Source organism: Aspergillus brunneoviolaceus (assembly GCF_003184695.1).
Source record: "Aspergillus brunneoviolaceus CBS 621.78 unplaced genomic scaffold BO95scaffold_29, whole genome shotgun sequence".
Classification (NCBI taxonomy): domain Eukaryota; kingdom Fungi; phylum Ascomycota; class Eurotiomycetes; order Eurotiales; family Aspergillaceae; genus Aspergillus; species Aspergillus brunneoviolaceus.
Genome location: NW_020290759.1, coordinates 366658 through 388236, shown reverse-complemented (window position 1 = coordinate 388236; position 21579 = coordinate 366658). Strand labels below are relative to the sequence as shown.

At 54.0% G+C, this 21579-nt stretch overlaps 8 protein-coding genes across 8 annotated transcripts; 4 read left to right on the top strand and 4 right to left on the bottom strand.

The window, feature by feature from the left end:
* Positions 1-410: 410 nt before the first annotated feature.
* On the bottom strand, positions 411-900 carry BO95DRAFT_111416 (uncharacterized protein). Its single transcript, XM_025580376.1, has one exon. It carries the CDS (start codon positions 766-768, stop codon positions 523-525), a length of 246 nt encoding a protein of 81 aa, XP_025442921.1. The 5' UTR covers positions 769-900; the 3' UTR covers positions 411-522.
* A 5183-nt stretch (positions 901-6083) lies between these two features.
* Positions 6084-6931, bottom strand: BO95DRAFT_111202 (uncharacterized protein). The gene is made up of 2 exons (XM_025580373.1): positions 6544-6931; positions 6084-6483 (listed from the first exon to the last, which is right to left on the bottom strand). Exons 1-2 carry the CDS (start codon positions 6811-6813, stop codon positions 6238-6240), a joined length of 516 nt encoding a protein of 171 aa, XP_025442920.1. The 5' UTR covers positions 6814-6931; the 3' UTR covers positions 6084-6237.
* A 2579-nt stretch (positions 6932-9510) lies between these two features.
* BO95DRAFT_111126 (putative NAD+ kinase) lies at positions 9511-11711 on the top strand. The gene is made up of 5 exons (XM_025580370.1): positions 9511-9858; positions 9923-9954; positions 10032-11010; positions 11075-11351; positions 11411-11711. The coding sequence occupies exons 2-5, from the start codon at positions 9931-9933 to the stop codon at positions 11592-11594; spliced, it is 1464 nt and encodes a 487-aa protein (XP_025442919.1). The 5' UTR covers positions 9511-9858; positions 9923-9930; the 3' UTR covers positions 11595-11711.
* On the top strand, positions 11613-12279 carry BO95DRAFT_111145 (uncharacterized protein). The gene has a single exon (XM_025580371.1). It carries the CDS (start codon positions 11828-11830, stop codon positions 12167-12169), a length of 342 nt encoding a protein of 113 aa, XP_025442918.1. The 5' UTR covers positions 11613-11827; the 3' UTR covers positions 12170-12279.
* A 728-nt stretch (positions 12280-13007) lies between these two features.
* On the top strand, positions 13008-13946 carry BO95DRAFT_361639 (trafficking protein particle complex subunit 5; the record flags this gene model as incomplete). Its single annotated transcript, XM_025582533.1, has 2 exons — positions 13008-13312; positions 13451-13946. The coding sequence occupies 2 exons, from the start codon at positions 13008-13010 to the stop codon at positions 13944-13946; spliced, it is 801 nt and encodes a 266-aa protein (XP_025442917.1).
* A 450-nt stretch (positions 13947-14396) lies between these two features.
* BO95DRAFT_111048 (microfibrillar-associated 1 family protein) lies at positions 14397-16393 on the bottom strand. Its single transcript, XM_025580369.1, has 2 exons — positions 16166-16393; positions 14397-16106 (listed from the first exon to the last, which is right to left on the bottom strand). Exon 2 carries the CDS (start codon positions 15953-15955, stop codon positions 14417-14419), a length of 1539 nt encoding a protein of 512 aa, XP_025442916.1. The 5' UTR covers positions 15956-16106; positions 16166-16393; the 3' UTR covers positions 14397-14416.
* On the top strand, positions 16142-17282 carry BO95DRAFT_412474 (putative ssDNA binding protein Ssb3). Its single transcript, XM_025584243.1, has 3 exons — positions 16142-16741; positions 16827-16881; positions 16949-17282. Exons 1-3 carry the CDS (start codon positions 16502-16504, stop codon positions 17020-17022), a joined length of 369 nt encoding a protein of 122 aa, XP_025442915.1. The 5' UTR covers positions 16142-16501; the 3' UTR covers positions 17023-17282.
* Positions 17283-17573: 291 nt separating this feature from the next.
* BO95DRAFT_463159 (putative GATA transcription factor (Ams2)) lies at positions 17574-21231 on the bottom strand (the record flags this gene model as incomplete). The annotated part of the gene is made up of 4 exons (XM_025588969.1): positions 17574-18922; positions 18975-20896; positions 20955-21108; positions 21192-21231. 4 exons carry the CDS (start codon positions 21229-21231, stop codon positions 17574-17576), a joined length of 3465 nt encoding a protein of 1154 aa, XP_025442914.1.
* Between the last annotated feature and the right edge of the window lie 348 nt (positions 21232-21579).

The following is a 21579-nucleotide window of genomic DNA, read 5'->3' as shown; positions in this document are numbered from 1 at the left end:
TCATGACATTCTCCACAGGAACAGGGACAAGAGAGAGCCAGCCCACCTACTATTTGGATTCGGTAACCTTTTTTCTACGGAGTACATACTGTTGGTATATGTATAATTTCCAATTGTCCATCGATGAACGAGGTTCGTGTCCCGTACGGAGTATTGCAACTCAACATTGTCGAGTTGCAGATCAGATCACATGTATCATCCAGAAGCCATCCCCAAATCTCATGCCGAAATGTACGAGTGTGGGCTTCGATCGGCGGTTGTACTTACGCGCCAGAAAAATAAGAAACAAAGAAACATAAGCAAGTAAATCCGGCCCCGGCCTGCCGACTAATTTATTTTGAATGGGTTGAAGGGGGGGGTGGGACTCAAGATACCTTCACCGAAAGAATGACAGGAGAGGGAGAGAGACACAGTAAGTCACCCTACGGAGTACTGAAGGAGGGGATTCATTTGAAGGGCGGCGGGGCCCAAAAAAAAAGCGTTAAGTTACCTAGAGGGAGAGCAGAGCGGGAACTTCGGCAATCAAGGAGAATGACAACATTCTGGCATAACTTCAAAGGAATTGCTTAATCCACTCTCCCCTCCCTCCCCTTCACCCCTGCGAAAATGAAATGCAATATGGTGGTGGTGATGATGAGATTTAGAGTAAAGGGAATCAGTTATAGGGCTTTGTGACCAGTCAGACGGACAGACTGCCACTAAAACTAAATCATAGCTTAGCTGTTCATTAGTTATTGTCTGAGTACGGGTGCCGCCCATCCCATCCATTATGACGAGTTTCCGCGGCTGCGTCTCCGTGCAAATGACTGCCACGCTATGTAATTCATACCGGTAGTAATAATGGGTTTACCGTTTGGGTCCAATGTTCAACCGGTGAGCGATAGTCTAGTTACTTTGCACTTGATATGCACATTGAACAAAGGGGGCGGGCGGCGGAGGATTATCCCATTGACTTAGTTGTACAGTACCTACTGTACTACTCTATAAATACGGATACCGTTTGTAGAGGGCTTCAATGTAGTGCTTACACCACATGGGGAGGATGAGCCGATGGAGACCATTTCCAGAACAAGGGTTGATACCGGACTGGGACGGGTTTTCCACGGAGCTTTACCACTTCCAGTTTAGAGCCCGGGAGGACCCCCGTCCAGAGCCCAGGTACAGGAACTTGAAGGCTGAACTTGAAGGTTCTTTCTCAGCACCTGGCAGGCTTCCTTCTTGTGCTGGTAGCCGATTTGGGCCTTTTTTTAAAGGGACATTTTGATTTTTTCTCTCTCTTTTGTTTTTTTTTTTTTTTCTTTTTGCCCAGTCACCCCGTTTTTGTCTTCCGCTTTCGACCCTCGCTGCCTGGAAAATTGGTCTTCAAAAGCAAAAGTGCCTAACCCTGCGTGCATCGGGCCAAAGGGTAATGGGAACAGCCCTTCCCGCTAGTAATCAAGAGCGAGCATTCCGCATTTTCGTGACCGGTGATCAGCCTGGTGAAACCACATCATTGATCTTCAACTGACTTACAAGGGCTGGGTGAATGAAGCACAAGCTGTGTGCTGGGGTTGGAACCTGTCCCTGTTCCGAACCCATGTCCTCAGCCCAGCTCCCCGGGGAGAGAGGCGCTGTTGGGGTTTAGTCACTTCACCTGGGCTGGAACTAAGGTAGAAAGAAGCAAACGGCCGAATGAAAAGGGCCCCAGAATGATATTCAGACCAAAGAAAAAAAATCCTCCGTGCGACGGGTTGGGCGGTTATAATCTAGACTAGACTACATCATATCATTGATGATTGAACGCAAGTGATCGGACAATTGAGATCATCGCCTAGCTCTGACTACAAATCAGAGGCCGGAGATTACAGGGAGGGGCCATCGGAACGCATGTGCAGGGCCCACTCGACTGCAGGGGACGGACGGTGCAAAGAGGGAAGAAAAAGAGACGAACAAGATTCCAGAAGGTCAGGGGTCAGCTTTGTTTTCTCTCGGATGGGGCTTAGAGGGGCAAAAAAGGGAAATTCCCACAGTAATGGATCAAAAGGGAAGGAAGGGGAAAAAATGGCCGAGGTTGAGGAAATGAGGCCATTTTAGTGCAAGTGGATCTCTCTCTCGTCTGTCTCCGAATCTCCGTCCTCACCGCGGCAGTCGGCCGGGGTTTCCTAAGACTTTTTCAGCTGACTTAGCTGCCTTTTTTTTCTCCTTTCCCGCCGTGTTAATGAGTTGGCTGAAAACGGATGGGAAATTAGTCAGATAGCCAACGTGATCCAGCCTAGACTGAGGTAGACTGGAGGCCCGGGGCCATGTATCAGTACTAACTCGGGACTCTCACTGCAGTAGGCGATCCCTTGGCTGTCACTATTGCTTTGGGGTATACGTACGTATACACCAGTACTGTGTACCACCGTACACCATAGCGTTTCTAGCCAGTTTTCTGTCCAGCATTCCGCATTCCGTACTTGATATTAGAGGTGTACGGAGTACAAGCAGGGGAGTTCAGCAGGTCCGCTCACCTCAGCGCAAGACATGTGGTATACTCTATGCATCTCGTGAAAAGTGTATGACAAGTTACTTGAGATTGGCGTGTTGTACTGTACTCAAAGAGTACTTCATAGACCATGCTGATCATTACCGACAGAAGCCCCGCTACTCCGCTATCGCAAACAGCCCAGCGCAGTCTGGAGACTAAAGATCGGGCGCAACAATTACAGCCCTGCGTTGGCGTCAATTGTCTATGCTTTTGGAGCTTACTGAGAAATACTCATAGTACTGGGCAACTTACCGGTAGTGCTTAGGTTTCAAGCAGCCAAGGGGGCGGATCATTCTTGACGGTGGAAGGCACCGTATATCGCCATCAATGCGGATGTTGCTGCTACCGTATGCATCATGATTGGGTTAAGACGCAGACGAAATCCAACTGTGGAGAAGAGTGCTATGCCAATCTTTATCGATCTCCTGTACAGTTGACCTTTCCTTTGTCGAGATCCGAGCCCTGTGACGCTGCTCTCAATCAAATGGCGGTTATCATTATCAGTGGATGAGCTATGGAGATATGGGGATGGTCGCCCGAAATATCGACCCTCGGATAATTCGATCAGAAGGCATGCTGCTGTGCTACTGGTCTCAAGACTCTACTCCTGAAACAAACACTGGGATTGGACATTACCCAAACAATCAACAATTGATCGATCTGCACGGTGCCCTAGCTTCTCCATAATCCGACCGACGCAGGCCCTGATTCATGTACTCGGCTCGATTCAGAAACCAGCAAAGTAGCGGTCGCCGCCCGGGAAACAGAACTAAATGCTGTATGGAGTAACCTTGGCAGGATCGACCAACGACCAACTACTGACTGACCTGTACCGTAAGGAGGAGACGAAGATCGCAGTTTGGCGGGTCTTTTGTCGTCTTTAATCACGCCTCTCACCACGAGTCACAAGAGTGAGATAAAATGTCTTAGCTTCGTCGCCTCGGTTGTTCGCGCTTTCAGTTGTTTATTGCTGCTACGTACTATGTTCCATAGTAGCACTAGTCATTAACTGCTCCGTATAGTATAGTGGCTTCGTATCAAGCCCGAGCGCCCTTCCGCAGGATAAGCGAAATACACATTCGGCGTTAATCAAACTTGCCCATCTGCGTGGCGTGGCATGGAAGGCTTCGCTGTATATCTGATACACCATTTACGATGCCAGCACGGTAGGCGAGCTTACTGGTTGCTATTACCAGGTTCAGTCGGCATTCAAGCCTCTCTGCCGCTCCCTTGCCTTGCCAAACGAAGGAGAACAAGAGGCTCCTGCATGGGGCTGCAGCTCGAGCTCAGATCAATGACTGCAGCGTTGTGGTTGGGGCGATCGTGACACCACAGCAAGCTGCACCGTCCATTACTTTGCTTGCTCTCGTGATGGATTTTGACCGTACTAGTGCTCGAAGCTAATCCAATCCTCGCCATCTCCTTAATGACACAGCCCACTGGCTTCTACAACCCTGTTGTTGCCGCCTTCGGCTTGAGAAGGTTTTATGCCAGCACTGAGACAAAGCCCTTCGTCCTGAACTGAGAAACAGTAGCCGACCGCAAGCCATGGCCAACGCCACGATGTCTGAAATTGGCATATACGCACCACTGGCTCTCAATCAACAGCCTGGCGCTGTCTGATTACGTAGGAGGTCCCAATGCACCACTCAAGTGGGTCTGCACTGGAGAGAACGCCCTCAGCGATAAGGTGCAGTACACCAGGAGAGTCCAGGGCTGTCTGGCGCCGCTGCTCGGACTTCGGACTTCTGCACAAGTCATATGGACCAGCATATACACTATAAGCTGGATGTCGTTGAGAGCCACCAAAGTACCCTCAGCCCCCCTCCCGACAAGACAAACAATAATTGACTATCCGCGTTCAACGGTATCTTTATAAGTTACAGATGGGAAAGCATACTATGAAAGGCAGTTGTTATCTGCAGGTTGCCATGAGTCAAATGGCATACATACATAGTCCATGCATGCATGCATGTACGGGGACCGAAATAAGGTGTTTTCGGTGTTTTCCGCTCAGCGAATTATGTTCACGGAGAGGGAGGGAAGTAGTAGGATTATGCCCGATGGCAGGCTGACTGCGATCCTCCGGAAAAGACCAGACAGGTCAAACCCTCCCTTGTCTCACCAAGAGGAGAGCCCCTTTCTCTTCAGACGATGCAACCACATAATCAAAGGTGGGTAATGTATGGTCAAGGATAGATGCGATCGACAGTGGCCTGAATGTAATATATGTCCTGTACGTTCTCGCACTGGACGCCTAACCATCATTGCTACATAGGTCGGCGCCATGATGGCTGCAGCATTCTTGCTATTGATTACTAGGTACCTAGTTATCATTATTGCATTGTTCAGATCTAGCCAAGCAGGGTCCCCAGGACTCGAGGTAACACAGAATGTGGTCAGTGCTTAGGTGTAGCTTTGTACTACATGTCATCGGGCCAGTAAGGTGCAGCCAATGAATGTTCATACTACCGGGGAGTCTGGAACCCTACCAGGTGCAGTACCTGGTTCCCCAGAAGGTAAGGTAAGGTAGTGGCTGCCAGGATCTATTCGGATTCGGCCTCACCTTGATGAATAAGGATGTCGTCTAAGGTACCAAAAATGGGTGCAGTATATGTATGGAGGGGCCGGGGTGGAATGGCTGTCAGGCCATCATTTCACTCTTCAGTGTGTGACTGTGTCAGGCATGCATAAATTGATGCGACAAGGGGAGACCACCTGACCGGTTGAGGATTGAGTTAGAGCCGACTCCGTACTAGTTGATTACTTGGTATACAACTAACCCAGGAACAGCCTTGAACCGGTGCACATTGCCTTAACTAGGGGCGGTTGCTCCAGCCTAGTTGCCTCTCCAGTCACCATCATCATCATTATCATCATCATCATCATCATCATCACTTTCACCACTGCACTACGGTCACCTCCTCTTCCTGATGTATCAACGTCGTCACACTTGCCATGAAAATGTCTCCGCAGATGCTTACGCGAACAATCCCCCCAAAGTGGTCTAGGAATAGGAGGGCGTCTGGTTGTTTCACTCCACTCCCAGGTTCCTCTGGCAGCAAGCCGGATCTAATCAGCCGTCCCAAAGCCGCGACTAGATCACTGGGTGGGAATAAAACCATCTTTTGATTCAGCGGATCCAGAGAACACGATGCTAGCGACGTGACTGCCATTGCAGGGCAACCGCGAAATGGGGACGGGCGCAGAAACAAAAGAGGCAAAAAGAAAAAAAAGAGAAACGCATTCAAGTGGAAAACACATCCACATTGACAGATCACTATTTAAGGATCGGCCGTAAATCGCACCAGACCCGACGCACCGTGACCCGACTACAGTCAATGATAGTCGCCGCGGTCCCACCAATGTATTACCCAAACAGGCAACCAAAGTCACAGGGAAACTGGAACAGGAGACCATTCCTTCACTAGCACTGCATTATTGTTCTTGTTGTTGTTTCTTGTTCATTTAGCTGCTGTTTTGCTGCTTAAAATCCTGGCTGCATTGTCACGGCAGATCGAAGTGGGGAATCGAACTTACTCTGCTGCGTCTCGTTCCCCGTTTGCCGCAGCGAAATTTTTGCGTTCTACTAAGCTCCTGTACTCCCGTACACCGCAGAACGAGGGGGGAATTAGCTGAGGTTTAATTTCCTTTTTCGCCTGAATTTTGCCTCCCCCATCACCCCCATTTCCTCCCCGTCAGCGCCCATCACCCAGACTCTCGGACCCTCATTTGCGAGAATTTATTCTCCATCGGCATACAACGGGGTTCGATAGCATGGACTCTATGATCATGCTCCACTTCCTCTGAGCGACTAACGACCAATAGTGACTGTCTATTTGTAGGTAAGATGTCTGACCGTTGTGGTGGACCAGCCTAGTGTGTTCCATTGAGCAAATAATGCGCCAGCCCATCCACCACCATCTTGTCAAGCTGGGGAGGGGCAAGCCCACTCTATCACCAAGCCAGCCAGTCTTGCCATGGGATCTGTAAGTTATCTCAGGCTAGTTCGGGGAGGGGCTTTGGATGGTTACCTTGTACGGATAGTCGGCTCGCTCGTCAACAACCAGAGGGACACTTGGTCTGGCGGTAAAGCCCAATAACCCTACCGGAAGCGGTAAAGTGTTTGGCGATAGATGTCTCTCAATCCTTTCTCTCTCTCTACGCTTAGTCCGGCCCGGAGTCATGCGCTGCATTGGAGATTTCCTCAAGTCTTGGGTTTCAGACTCGCTCTCGCGTCTCTGGCAGGCCTTTTGCTCACACCGCACGCAGTCTGTTCCACCTCCGAGGTCCATGTCACTCATTCACCTCCACTTCGACTCGGATTAACCTTTGGCGTGGGCTGTGTTTTTCGAGGCTTTAACCGATTTTTTACTACTTCTCTCCTTTTCCCTCTGGTGTGCCGGTCGTCTCCTTCTTCCAATCTAGGACAGGCCAGTCGACTGACTGGGTCTGGAGGATCTTTCGAAGCAGTCCATCATCGTATGGGCAACCGTATTCCATCGGCGACTGGACTGGAGTTCGGAAAGCCACATGGCTGACTATGCGTCCCGCTTCCAACAAGTGGTCCACTCGTCTGGGACTCTTGCTGATTGATTGATCGATTGATCGTTTCGCTGCCGCCGCTTCTGGGGTCGGGGAGAAACGATCATCAAGCAAGCGACTGGCGGTTCCAGCCTAAAAGAAAAGAAACATGGAACGAGACACGTCCGAGAGAGGGACCGACGAGGATTCATCACCTCCTCACTCCCTGATTTAATCCTGGTCCTTGTGTTTTGTCCCCATGGACGGATCCGGCTGTAAAGAGTGGGAGGATCAGAAGAAGAAAAAAACAAGTTTTGCTAAGGTCTTGTCGGTTCGATAAGTTGGTAGATTAAAGGTCAACACCCTGGTAATCCTCCATCTCTCTCTCATCTGTAAAGTGTAACTAAACGGATGAGGGGCAAATGAAATCACACGGGAGCCGCGGGAGTCTCAAGCAAAAGCAGCAAAGCCGCAGAGCCAAAGTAAAGCAATTGAAGTAAACTTAGTCTAGTCCTAGTGATTATTTTAGGGCAGTGGATCCCGGATTATTCGGTGGCTGGCAACATGGCACGTTGTCGGTGGTGATGATCGCTCCAACACTATTCTCTTTTCACTTCGGTAAATTGTTTTTGAATTTGTTCTTTTTTTTTTCTTCCTTTTTCCAACATTGGATTGAGAGATGAAGTCTGTCTATAGTATGGGTAAAAAGGAGGAGTGGCTGACCGTGGCTTTGGACCGCTCCGCCCAGGGCTAGATCTTGAACCTAAGTCTGTTGAGGGAGTTTATTGAACCTCTCTAAGTTATCCTATAGGCAGAAAGGCTCAAGGATGTTCGTAGCTCGTTTCTTGTTGGTGCAGTGTTCTTCTCATGACGACTTCCCAGGTTCCAGCTCATTCCTGGGAGCCCCCGAGGGAGCCCCGGGCAACGCTCGGTGGGTTGTTCTGGACTAGGCCATGTGCCGTGTGCTTGAATCTAATGGCTTACAATGCACGGAGTAGGTGCATTGGGAGGGAAGGAAGACGTTGCAACAGACGATCGATCAATCAATTTCTATTTTTCATGTCTTGTCTCGGTGTCAGGCTGTGGCTGGAATCCGTTCGGCTCCCTGCAGATCCCATGGTGATACGGATGATGACACAACTCAGACACTGCCTAACAACTGTACGGAGTACGGAGTACTCAAGCAACTTGCCCTATACGTCAAGAACTCAGTATCTGAGAATAATGCAGATGGTTATCGACCGTCATCCGGAAGAGACAATGGAAGGAAAGGGAGGGGACGAGTGGACCCATGCTGTGAACGGACTGCATTGATCACCATGTGGTTCAAGTGGCAACTTCTTCCTATCTTCGCATCCTTCCATCCATCTCCTCCTTTTCCCATGGGGGGACATACATACATATCCACCTTGGATTGTTGACCAACAACCGAATTCTCTCTCTCTCTCTATCCATCTTGGATCCAGCACTGCCCGCCCGCCTGCCTTGCCCATCCGTTCCCGATTTCCCGCCTGTGTTCGAGAAACCACCGAACGGATTTCTTTTTAGGCATCACCATAAACTCTGTAGTCTGTCCGTCTGTCCCCCCTTCGGAGAGCGGAGCAATCGATTCCCCATCAACGTGAGACAGTATGCGCGTCTCTGGCATTACGTGGACAGTTTTTTTCTTGTTATCCATACGTGTATGCGTAGGTGGATATCGGTGTATGTGTGTGTGTGTGTGTGTGTAAATGCCGAAATCCTATCGACGATAGCCTCGTGTTCTAATTATAACGGGCGGTTCGCACCAAGTTCGTTGGTTCCCCCATCCAGCTGCCGAGGAGTATGCGATTATCTTGACCACTGGTAAACAATTGCTTTGGCCAGCCAGTCAACCCCGGGTACATTGCCCCCGGTTCATGGGTAAGTGGCGCTGTAGTTGTGATTGTGTACTCTGCTATCTCGCCTGGTCACGCAGTAGGAGGGAGCAAGGTCTCCCTCTCTCTCGCGCGCGCTTTCTGATGTGTAACGTGAGATGCCGGCAAAGCTTGCTGGGTTGAGCTTTGAGGATTTCAGAGGCTTAATGGCCCTTATGCTGCAGGGTCCTGCTGGGGTAAATAAAAGGGAGGTTTGTTTGTTGTCTCGGGTGGTGTTTTGAGGCCTTTTGTGCGAGTACTATGTACTATGTAGAATGGTTGGCTTGTTTGTTGGTCCTTGGCCATGTATCCTGCAAGGATACATTGATAACTGCCCGGGTGTGCCATTCATAGTTACACTTTCTGGTGATAATGCTTGTAGCCGGGGTCATGGTTGATGTGTAGATGCTGAGGACTTGATTGTGTTATTGGTATTCGAGCTTGTAATTTGGAAGGTTCAAGTTGTGGTTGAACATTGATTGTTGGTGTAGGACAATCGATGCACATACCCCAACCCGGTGCGGAGCTACCCGGTGTCAGAAAATATATATCGGTCAACCAGAGAAATGCTCAGCACGGACTCAGAGGGTTGGCATGAACACACCAGACACTCCAACAAACATCCATGTCTTCCCCGAGTCCATCACAGATACTCTACATAGCGCTAGACTACAGTTCATCACCACAATAACCACGACTACCCAGCATAAACCATGTTTCGGTCGCGTAGTAGTCAAGTTTGCCGGAACGGTGCAACGACGTCATAACCCGCAGCTACTCCGATTCCGATCGCGACCTTCGACTTCGACGTCAGTCGATTCCCAATATTGACAGGCCCTCCAGTCTCAAACACCCAACAGGCCGTTTGAGTCTCACGAAAAGGCCTTTTGAACCGCGTCGATGGATCTAAGTCCGAAGCAAGGTGGTGCTGTACGTTCTTCAATTGCTGGACACGCCACAGGGGAACTGATTTGAATGCAGGATGGAGGGGTAGATGGCGAGATGGACGACCCGAATCAGCTGGAGGTATTGTTTCCTCCCATCTCAACCAACATAAAGCAATGGAGCGAATAGAGCTGACTGCATCTGATCAAAAATGCCAGGTTGTACTATACCCCGAGTCCAGCCATCGCCGCAAGTCGTCACTGGTCATGGCGGACGACCCCAACACCCGCCCCAACCTCTCGTTCCCAGATGAAACCACGGCATGCTTCGTCCATTCCCTGATCGCGGGCGAATGGGGGGACCCGACCAACCGGATCAAGGAGGTCAAGGGCTACACGGCCAAGGACAACGAGGCGTTGAACGAGGAGGGCGCGACCGCCGACGAGGACGACAGCGAGAACGACATGACGGTGGCCGAGAAGGCCATGATGCAGTCGCGCCACCTGACCAAGAAGCAGCTCTCGGACATGGCGTGGAACGTGCGCAAGCTGTCGAAGAAGCTGGACAGCGTCAAGCTCCGGCTCACGGTCAAGACCGTGTTCCTGGTGACCAAGGCCGGCGACCAGTCGGTCATCGGCTCGACGCGGGAGGTCGCCCGCTGGCTCCTGTCCCGGGAGCGCGACACGCCGTACACCGTCTACGTGGAGAAGCGCCTGGAGTCGGACCCGGAGTTCGGCGCGGCGCAGCTGCTCCACGACGAGCCCTCGGCGAGGCATCGCCTCAAGTACTGGGACCACGACCTGGCCGCGGAGCGCGCGCACCTGTTCGACTTCGTCATCACGCTGGGCGGCGACGGCACGGTGCTCTTCACCAGCTGGCTGTTCCAGCACGTCGTGCCCCCCGTGCTGTCCTTCTCGCTGGGGTCGTTGGGCTTCCTGACCAAGTTCGACTTCAACGACTACCAGAACACCCTGACCACCGCCTTCAAGGAGGGCGTCGTGGTCAACCTGCGGCTGCGATTCGAATGCACGATCATGCGCAGTAACCCGCTACCGGACGGCTCGCCGGCGAACGCCAGGAAGCGGGATCTTGTGGAAGAGTTGATCGGGGAGGAGGCCGAGGATACGCTGACCCATAGGCCGGACAAGGTCTTGCAAATATTGAACGATGTTGTCCTGGATAGGGGGCCCAATGCGAGTATGTTCCAATGCGATTCTGATGGCTACTACCGTGATCACCTGCTGACGGGGCTGTTGGCTAGCAATGTCCTCGATTGAGCTATTTGGCGACGACGAGCACTTCACCACCCTCCTTGCCGATGGCGTCTGTATAGCTACGCCCACCGGGTCAACTGCGTACAACCTCGCAGCGGGGGGCTCTCTATCGCACCCGGATAACCCGGTCATACTGGTGACCGCAATCTGCGCGCACACACTATCGTTTCGACCTATTATACTACCAGATACCATCGTCCTTCGTATGGGCGTGCCGTACGATGCCAGAGCTAGTTCGTGGGCCAGTTTCGATGGCAGAGAAAGGTGTGTCCTGCAGGCGAGTGCGACGGCTACCGGGCCCACCGACTAACTTTTGAATATAGGATTGAATTACATCCAGGAGACTACGTGACCGTATCGGCATCACGGTACCCATTTGCCAATGTCCTGCCCAAGGGCCGACGAGGTGATGACTGGGTGCACACGATCTCGAAGACATTAAATTGGAACTCGAGACAGAGGCAGAAATCGCTGGACCCACCACATGAAGAGAAGGGTGGTAAATAAGCAGCGGCCGTGAGGCTTAACCCAGAAATCCAGTGCTGAACGCATGAACAAAGATTATCTACTACGTACGGAGTACTCGACAACATATGGGATTTTACTTTTGTGGGGCGTTCCGCTACGATACATATGGAAGAAACTCGAAAAGGACACTGTATAGACAAATCCTATCGGTCCTAGATCATTATCTCATGTTGATGACAACAAAAAGCCGGTCGGTAGAATTTCTATGAATAATGGTAAACGACTCGAACGTTCTTTTTCCTGGGCTGTGGAGTGCTGCGGTGAAGTTTTTTTCTCTCGTCTATCTAGTGTATGGGTCGGAAGGGTTACCGGGGCAGCCTAAGGCTGTGAGGCTGACTATAAAAACCCCCTTCCCGCCCCAAAAATCTTTTCTTCTTCATGCACCTCATCATCCTCAACATCCTCCTGTTGAGCCCGGCACACACCATGCCCCCCACTGCATTCCTTTGGAATTTTATGTGATTTCACTTGGAACATGCAACAGCTGGAGGGTATTCGAATGTTCCTCGGATTCTGCATCATTCTTGACCTGTTTCCGCTGCGCAAGTCAATGAATGATGCGACTAACTCAATGGTAAGCTACCATTATTCCTTTTTTCTATCTGCTTCATGACCAACGGCCCTTTCCCCCCGGGCTCTTATGATGAAAACTTTTCCTACATTCGCAGTTTCCACGCTAGCCGTCGCCATGAACCCATCATATAGACGTGCTCTGTGCGCAATACTTCCTTGGATGTCTGACTTGTTTGGTCATATTGGATATTGAATTATTTCATGTGCCATTTTCACGAGCATATGCTAATTTGCTCTGCCGTTTTAGGTTCCAGTTTAGTTTTCGCAGTCTCTGACGGTGTCATTCATCGGAGAAGAGAAATCAATGAAAATTCTGTATATTTATCTGAAAGATTTTTTGGATCGATTCTCATTGCTGTAGATTGTAGATTGTAATTTGTAGTTTGGCTCTTGTCTCGTAATGGCTGTGGCTGCGTCGGGCTTCAATAGTAAGCAAGCAGTGACACCGGAATGAGAGGTTTTCATTCTCTGGGGGCCATCTCCGGAGCTTCGAAGCCAGCCGACTGGATGAAGCTATCCCCCGAACTGCGTCCCGAGCATCTGCACCTCCCCGTAAGGCCACTCCATCCATTCCAAGCACAAGCACAAGCACAAGTACAATCACAATCACCAAACCACTCACACCCATACACCCTCCCAATCCACACCTCCAAACGACCACTACACCACCAGCATGAGACATTGAACCCGATCCTCTCGACAGAGACCTCCAGCCTGTCGATAATTCCTTTTCCGCAGGAACTGAACAAACCACCCTGCCACCCTAGTCCCATCCCCTCCGACAATCCACAGACAACACCACACAAAGACACAATCACAATGGCCCAACAACCCCCGCGCCACGCCGCCATGCTCTCCCTGAGCAACAGCACCTCCAATTTCTCCTCCACGACGACCACCAGCACCGAACGACCCCTCCAATCCCAAACCCACACACACCTGCCGACGCCCTCACAATCCAGCACGGGCCTGCGCGTCCCCTCCAACCGGAAAACCATCTACGACCGCCATCTCAACCGCAGCCGGAATGCGGAACTCAGCCGGGCGAGCTTCGCCTTCCTGTTCGGCGAGATGGTCACCTACGCTCAGCGCCGGGTCACGGGGATCCAGGATCTGGAGAGACGGTGAGTTGCGTCGCACTTCCCCTGTCCCCGCCGTCTTGGTGTCAGGTATATGCATATTGCATATAGACACTACGCACATACATACGGCGAGGAACATCCCCCCTCAGACGCACACGCTGATTTGATGCGGGGAGACAGACTCAACGAACAAGGCTACCCGCTCGGCCTCCGGCTGCTGGACCTCCTCTTCTACCGCACGGTGTCCGGGTCGAGCTCCTCGTCGGCGCTGTCGAGCAGCTCCTCCACCTCGGCCTCGCCGCCCAACCGGCCGCTCCGCATCCTGCCCCTGTTGCACCTCATCCACGGGCCCCTGTGGCGGCTGCTGTTCACCCGCCCCGCCGACGCCCTCGAGCACTCCGTCTCCCCCGAGACCCCCAACGAGTACATGATCACCGACAACGACCCGCTGGTCAACACCTACATCAGCGTGCCCAAGGAGATGAGCATGCTCAACTGCGCCGCCTTCGTCGCCGGCATCATCGAGGGCGTCTGCGACGGCTGCGGCTTCGAGGCCAAGGTCACCGCCCACAACCAGCCCACGGAGATGTGGCCCAGTCGGACGATATTCCTGCTGCGGTTTGGGGAGAGCGTGATGGAGCGGGAGAAGGTCTTGGACCGGGCGGGTGTGAAATAGTTTGCGTTTCTGCAGGAAGGGGGCAGCCAGTGAGTGGGGCCTGTACGGTTGATCGATGATGGCTCACAGCTTATGGACTACTTGCTGGGATGCGGATGTTGTTGCGGTGGTGGGGATTTTGGGGCATATCGGGTTCACGTCTACGCTCTGGTATTGATGGCTGGGCTGTGTGATACGCTAGAAGCGGATTTGATCTAGATGTAGCCGTCGGTGTTGCGGCGCGATGCTCCTTAGGCGAGGCAATGACGAGGTGCACCGAGTGTACATCCAGTAAAATGTCCTTCACTTGGTTGTGCACCCCGTCGAGGTATGATACGTGCCGCCATGCTGAGGAACCTTATATAATACAAGAGGGGAAAGAAACGTCGATTTCCCACATGCAAAGCCCCCTCCCCCAATCAGTGCTCTCAAATACCCAAGAACGCCAATAAAATTAGAAATAGCATGTTCATTGCAAGCTGAACCTCCGGCTAGTCCGATCTCGCATCCTCTGTTCGTCTCCGTTTCTCCCGATCGTCGTATGGCGAGGGACTGCGCTTCCTGCGACTGCCTCCATCCGGCCTGTAGCGGTCTGCCGAGCGATCGCGGCTCCGTCGCCGCTCTCTCCGGTCCCCATAGCGGTCTCTGCGAGGAGAGTAAGACCTCGACCTGGATCGCCGCCTCTCGCGCACGACCGAGGCATTGGCGCCCGTGGGACCCCTGGGCCGCTCGTCCGGCATGAACCTCTCATCAGTAACCCCGAGCGGCGCATCCTCCCTCCTCCGCTGCCCGCCGCCAAACCGGCTGCTGACCCCATCGCCAAAACGACCCGTGTCCTCCGACCGCAGATCCTTGTATCGGGTGCGGCCTTTCTTGCCCAGCTTCGTCATATCGCGGATCTGCATGTACTCGGGCAGGGTCTCGCGGGCGACGTCGTCGACGAAGCGGGCGCCCATGGCATTGCGCTGGTCGAGCCCCTCGCGCTCGACGTCGTCGCGGAAGAAGGCGCCCTTGTGGAAGTAGCGCTGCAGGTAGCCGGCCTGGCCGCGCGCGGCCTCCTTCTCCTGCTTCTGGCGGGCCAGGAAGGCGCGGTCCTCGCGCTCGCGCTCCTCGGCCGTCAGCTCGCGGCGCCGCTCGATCTCCTCGCGCTCCTTCTCGGCGGCCTCGATCGTCTCGCGCTCGCGCTTCAAGCGCCTCAGCTCGCGCAGCTTCCACGCCGCGTACTCGGCCGCCGGGTCCTTGCCGTCCGTGTCGTCGATCGCCTCCTCCTCCGCGACCTCCAGCTCGTCGTCGTCCCACGCCCGGTTCGCGGCGCTGCGCGCGATCGCCTCCTTCTCGAGTTGCTCGCGCACCAGCGCGTCCGCTTTCTCCTGCCGCTGGGCGCGGCGGGCCTCCGCGTCCGCGGCCGAGTCGGCGTGATGGTCGGGTCGGGTTTGGGTTTCGGGAGTGGCGGCGGCGTTGGCGGTGCGCTGGTTCTTTTTGATGAACGTCGGCCGCAGGAGGACTCGGCGCGGGGTTTCTTCTTCTGACGAACTTTCCTCTTCGGATTCTGATTCTGATTCCTCCTCCTCTGATTCTTCCTCCACCTGCGCCCCCTTCGCTACACCCCCTCTCGAAACAGAAACAGAACCAGAACCAGCAGTAGAACTCGAAACCCCAGCTCTAGCTCCATCGCCAGCAACAGAGCCCCCCACTTTCCTTTCTGCATCCTCCTCCTCCTCCGTAACAAACCCCTCCTCATCCTCCTCAGCTTCCGCTTCCTCAAACCTCACCCCCTTCACCCCAGCCGCCCCAGCGGGAAAAGAACTAGCCTTGGGTGGGGGTTTAGCCAACGCCGCCGCCCTCCGGCGCTGCTCCTCGCGACGACGGCGCTCTTCCTGCTCTTTTTGACGCTGTTCCTCCTCATCTTCTTCCTCGTCCTCGTCGTCGGACGAAGGCTCTTCGGCGATCGGCTTGCCGGGGCGGTAGCGGCTCGGTCGTTGGGGGTTGGCGGTCATGCCGCGGTGGTGGGAGGGGAGGGGGGGTGGCATGTTTGCCTTCAGCTTGGGCCTTGGGCCTTGGGCCTTGGCTCTTCTGGGTGTGTGGTGTGTAGTGTGTGGTGTGTGGTGTGGGTGGCTGATCCTGTGATTGGGGTTGGAGGAGGTGTAGCCGCTGGTAAATAAGGGATCCTGTAATGCGAAGCTGGAGTATAGGTAAGTAGTGGAGTGTCAAGCCCAGCCAGTAACTTAAGTTAACTTTACCCGGGAAAGCTGCTTTTCCAGGTGCAGCGCCGGCAGTAGCCTTACATCCTAAGGCACCGAGGCAGCAGCCACAAGTTACCCCAAGCCGAACCAGGTTTTCTTTCCGAGCGGCGGCGGTGGTAGATCACGTGCCTTCGCGTCACGCGCGGCGCGACGGCGATAAGTCCATCACTCCATCACTAACCACCACCACCACCACCAACCAACCAACGAACTATAACCTCATCCCAGTCCAACACATTACCTATTACACCTCACACCGCCCCCCCTCCGATACATACAATACAACACCTCCAACACCCCCCTCTACTCCATCATCTACCGAACCCTGAAAAGATGTCCCTCCAAACCCCCCGCGTCCTCCCCGCCCACCTGCACGCCTTCCACCCCTCCTCCTCGACCACCAGCAAACACACCGTCCGCATCCTGGGCACCGTCTCCGCCCTGCGCGGCGACACCGCCACCCTCACCTGCGGCGGCTCGGGGGACGTCACGATCATCCTGAAGCCCGACTCGCATCTGCAGATGGGGAAGTTGGTTGAGGTGATTGGGAAGGTGACGGATTTGAATGAGGGGGTGCGTTGTTTTCTGGCCCCTAGGGGCTGAGGTCATGGCCCCTGGAACTGAGGTGGACGATGCTGACAAATTGTCTCTGGTGTAGGGCGTTGGGATCCGATTGCTCGGCGTGACGGATCTGGGGGATCCGGCGGATTGTGGTAGGTTTCTCGCCCCCTGTTTCTGCAGTGCTGGGCGAAGGGCTGGCGTGGGCTGATTCGGTTGTAGATTACAAGATCTATGAGCAGGTGGTCAACGCCACGCATAAGCTGAAGTCGATTTTCTATGATTCGAATGAGTGAAGTGAGGTGGAGAGGTGGTAATGAGGTTGAGGTTGAGGTTGAGGTCGAGTGATATACCCCTGTTGCGGTCGGAGGATTGGAGGGAGAGTGCATGTTGTTGTTCTTGTTGTTTCAATATTTGTTGTTCCAATAAATAAAATGGTGTTAATCGTCTGTTCGGGGTTGAACCTTGAAGGACAGAGAGTAGGTGTAAGCCTGGTCGGGTCGGACGTGAGATCTACGGAGTACAGACCAAGAAGTCAATCAAGCTAGACAAGCACATCCAATTCTACACGCCGATAAGTAGAAGGCTCAATTGATTATTTCATTGTTGTGGCCGAAACCTGGTATCTACTGTGGTATCTTAATCCTATTCTATCCTATCCCAATCCTCCCATCCCTCCCATTGAATAGCAAATACAAAACAAGGATCCGTTCAGGAACAAACCCACAAAACAAAGCCAAACAATGCACTCGATCATATGCATCCACCAAACGCCATCGCTAAACACATCACAAAAAGGAATTCGAACGAATGTCGCGCGTCTCGTCAAATAAAGTAAAGAAAATCATTACACATCATTGGCAGTCGGCTGCGCCTCGTGCCCAGTGCCGGACTCCGCAGCCTTGTCTTTAACACCCAGTGCCGGCACTGTCTCAGAATTACTGGCTTCAGAGCTGAAGAATCCGGAATCGAGCACGTTCGTTTCGACATAATTGAAGATATCAAATTGGTTGGCCTTCTGGAGCTCCGGGTCAGCCATGAGTGCGTTGAGCAGATCCCGCGGATCTTCCCCACTCGCCCCCGAGTCTCCGTTGGCCGCCTCGCCCTCAGATCCAGTGGGAGAAACATAATCGGACGGAATCCAGTCAGGCCAGCTGTTGCCCGCAGCACACTTGTCGATTCCGAACAGTGCGTCCGTGGCTGCGGCCGAAGGCGCGTCGGAGAAGATGTCAACGATCATGTTGTCCATCCCCTCAAAACCGCCGAAAGCGTTGACAGGCAGCTGGAGGTCACTCAGCGTCGATCGAGCCTGCTTCGGGGTCTTGTGCTGACGCGGCATGGGGCCAGGGCTGCTCTGGATCCGCTGAAGTTTTTGCGCAGTGAGTCTGGTAGGGGACGTATCCGCAGCGACTCCTCTCCGTGCCTTTGCTAAAGGGGAGATGCACGGCAGGGAAAGGCGCTTCTCGCTCAACAGACCCGACCGCTGATTGCGTCGCCGAGGGGTCGGGCTCGCGGGCACGTCGAATCCGAAACTCGGGCTCTCAAAGAGTGCGTCCAGATTAGTCGCAGTCTGGTTCTCTTTGTCGTCAGCCGGCTTTTCGGCCGCCCGAGAACTGCGGGGGCTGCGGCGTGGGCTGTTGACGCTTGAGTCACCCAGTGCTCTCAACGGTCCACCTTCATTGTGGGAGTTAGGAAAAAGCACTCTTCTCACTGACTTGGGAGTAAGAGCATTCTCGTCCGCCGCCGGAGCATTGCGCCCCACCACGTTTCTCGCAGGGCTAGACTGAATCGCGTTGCGGAGAGCAGCCACCGGGTCTTGCTCCTGCCAGCGACTGGCCGCTGTGTCGTTCGACTTGCGCGGCTCCAGGCTGTTAGCACGGCGCCGCTTGGCGGGCTGCTCCTGGGCTCCGTCACGATCCTGCTCGTTGTTGTTCTCAGCCTCGTTGCTGTCATTATCACCACGGGGAGTGGCATCGTCCACCGCGGGAGAAGAGGCATCGGACGCCCCAGGAGACGATTCGTCCGCTTTGGAGGACTCGGCCCTGGCACGGTGTCTCGTTGCAGGGTTGTTGTTGGTCGAGAGCGGGCCGCCTCCCTTGCGGTTTCTTGGGGGACGCTTTCTCTTGTTGCTGGCGGTCTTGTTCCATTTATTTTCCGGGCGCATGCACTTGAACTTGTGGAGCCAAAGACCACAGGCTTTCCTGAATGTTAGTACAGACGAGGCAGAAGGGAAGCAGGTATTACTTACGGTTGCAAAGAAGGACCTGAACAAAGTCGTTGTCGGTGTCGGCTAGGCTCTTCTTGTAGACCTTGAATTTGATGACCTTCTCTTGATCGTCACGTTCAACAGCCTGCCAAAACAACATGGTGGGATCCTCCGTGAGTTTATTAGCGTCGTCTTCGTTGCCTTCGAACTCTTTCGACCACGCTCTGCGCCAGGTGGGGGTTTCAATGGCACCGCAGTTTTCGCAGTAAGGTGGGACCTGACCGTCGCGAATGCACCGATCGAGGCGTGCCTGAACCTGCCGCAACCGGCGAGCGCCCGTGCCGCTGCGGATTTTGCCATCCTCGAGTACAGGCTGCGGGGCCGGGGTCTCAGCACCATTGTAGTCGCTCATCGGTCCGGTCCAGGCCTGGGAGCTGTGCGTGTTGACATGAGAAGGAAGGATTGGATCGCTGGCGGGAATGGTACTGATCAGCTGCTCGAGTTCGCTCTGCGACATGGGTGCAGGTGCAAGTGGCTTGGGAGCCTGTCTCATGCTAGCCCGAGAAGATGGCCTCGAGCCGGCGTTGCTGGCTGGTGCGCGGATTGGAGCGGATGTTCTTTCTTTCCCAGTTTGGTCAGGAGCGTCGCTGGCTGGGAAGTTCTCCATGTTGGTGGGCGCAGTGATCGGCGAGCTGGCATGTGCAGCAGGACGGACAATCCGCTTCTCTCTGCCTGCGCCAGTTGAATCGTCCAGAGGGGTGCCGATTTCTTCATCCAGCAGCTCATCCATACCACCACTCATGAAGCCCGAGTCGGCCATGGGCGGAAGGACCGGGCTGGAGCGGCCTGGGAACCCGCAGTCGAGAACGGGAGGCGACGACGGCATACTGAACGAAGGCTCGAAGAGGCCCTGGTAACGCGACTCAGGGGACTGGTTATCGCCGGCGGGGTGATCATCGCTCATGGGATACGGAGAGGTGTAGGGAGTGTGAAGGGATGACTCGCGGAGCAAGCTGGGAGGAGGACGTGCGCGACGAGTAATTTCATGCGAGTTAGAGATTGGGGTAGGCGGGCGAACAGGCTCCTCATTCGAGTTCTGAGCAGCAGCAATAGCGGGGTTGACCGGAGTAGGACGATGAATGCGGACAGAGGCTGCGGTGCTGGCGGCGACCCGCAGAGAGCTGGGTTGTCTCTCAATATTCAAGTCGGACTTTCCAGGCCACTCTGCCCGATACAGTTTGGCCCGTTTGCGGGGTTGTTGTTCCGAAGACTCGTCGCCGCTGCCGTAGCCTGATTGAATGGAGCCTCGACGACTGGGGGCGTATCTCGAGTGAGTGGGGAGATCCGAGTCACGCATCGAAGCGCTGGAGCCTGGCCGGATGGCATCGTTGTGTAGACGGTCTTGCTGGTGCTGAAGCTGTTGTGTATGCTCCTGTTGCTGCGCGGGGGAAGCCGAGCGTATCGACGCATTTCCAGCCATTGAGGGTAGCTCCCTTGGCGTCGACCCTTCGCTGAGCAATTGGTGGAACCTCTCAATTCCGGCGTGATCCACCGGTGATGCTATTGGGTCCGGCTGCTGCTCGCGGGGAGACACCAAACCCGGGTTCTGCCGCACAAAACTCGTCCAAGCCTGGGCGTCGAACTCGTGAGGAATGACGTTGCTCAATTCCCGGTACTTCTGCATGCTCTCGAGATAATCGCTCTGCAGGACGGTGGGGACCGGCACCAATCGCAATTTCACCTCCAATGTCTCCTGAGCACCCTTGGAGAATAGACCCAGAACGTTCTTGCACACTCGACCGGTAACCATTGTCTTTGACTGATGGGCGGGGGCGTTGGGGCTGGGAGAAGCCGACGCAAGCACCCACGACAGCATTCCCTGTCCGACCAGAGGCGTCTCATACTCGGAGTAATCGTAGGCGTACACGGTGTAGTCCTGTCCAAGCTTGGCAACCAGTTCCGGGCTGTGACGATGAAAATGAGTACAAAGACCAGGTATCCAGCTCCATCCTTAGCACTCACCTTGCCGAAACAATGGCCTGGATGCATGTTTTCAGCTCAATGACACCGATCTGCAGCTTCTCGTCGAGGGCGGCGGTCTGGATGTCGAGGAGATGGGGCCACCGGGCCAAGCAATTGGTCTTGCTGGACTCGTCAAACGTATAGAGCACCTTCACTAGAAAGGGTGATTTTGGTGAGGTCGTGATTGTGAGGGGTCGGGCAGCAATTGAAGGGCAGCAATTGAAGGAATAGACTTACGCCTCATAGGCCGGACGGAAATTCCGTCCTGGGATTCCATGCCACCAGTGCTAGCGGATTAACCATAAGCAGAAACAGGAAACCAGGAGTTGGTCTGAATGAATGGTTGGCGAGAACGAGATTGTTGTAGGCGGCACCGAGTCTAGTAAAAACGAAGGTCGAGTTGAACGAATTGACACTCGAGAGAACGAGCTTCAATGGTCGGTGTCGAAGTTGGAAGCAAGGAAGATTGATCGTGTGGGATTGACCACTCAGAACCGTCCGATAGGCGAGTGCGTCGACCGGGAGAATGCACTGGAATGTATGCACGGCAGGTCGCGGGGAAGGCCCTGAAGGAATGCTAACGCGGGACACTGAATCGTCAAAGGAGGGGAGGCCGTTAAATCTC

Coding starts and splice junctions, on each gene's coding strand:
- BO95DRAFT_412474 (XM_025584243.1), top strand. CDS start 16,502: ATGTCCCTCCAAACCCCCCGCGTCCTCCCCGCCCACCTGCACGCCTTC. Junction 16,742..16,826: donor TGACGGATTTGAATGAGGGG/GTGCGTTGTTTT, acceptor TCTCTGGTGTAG/GGCGTTGGGATCCGATTGCT. Junction 16,882..16,948: donor GGGGGATCCGGCGGATTGTG/GTAGGTTTCTCG, acceptor ATTCGGTTGTAG/ATTACAAGATCTATGAGCAG.
- BO95DRAFT_111202 (XM_025580373.1), bottom strand. CDS start 6,813: ATGAGTGACATGGACCTCGGAGGTGGAACAGACTGCGTGCGGTGTGAG. Junction 6,484..6,543: donor GAGCCGACTATCCGTACAAG/GTAACCATCCAA, acceptor TCCCATGGCAAG/ACTGGCTGGCTTGGTGATAG.
- BO95DRAFT_111416 (XM_025580376.1), bottom strand. CDS start 768: ATGGATGGGATGGGCGGCACCCGTACTCAGACAATAACTAATGAACAG.
- BO95DRAFT_111145 (XM_025580371.1), top strand. CDS start 11,828: ATGGTAAACGACTCGAACGTTCTTTTTCCTGGGCTGTGGAGTGCTGCG.
- BO95DRAFT_111126 (XM_025580370.1), top strand. CDS start 9,931: ATGGACGACCCGAATCAGCTGGAG. Junction 11,011..11,074: donor GGATAGGGGGCCCAATGCGA/GTATGTTCCAAT, acceptor GCTGTTGGCTAG/CAATGTCCTCGATTGAGCTA. Junction 11,352..11,410: donor AGTTTCGATGGCAGAGAAAG/GTGTGTCCTGCA, acceptor TTTTGAATATAG/GATTGAATTACATCCAGGAG.
- BO95DRAFT_111048 (XM_025580369.1), bottom strand. CDS start 15,955: ATGCCACCCCCCCTCCCCTCCCACCACCGCGGCATGACCGCCAACCCC.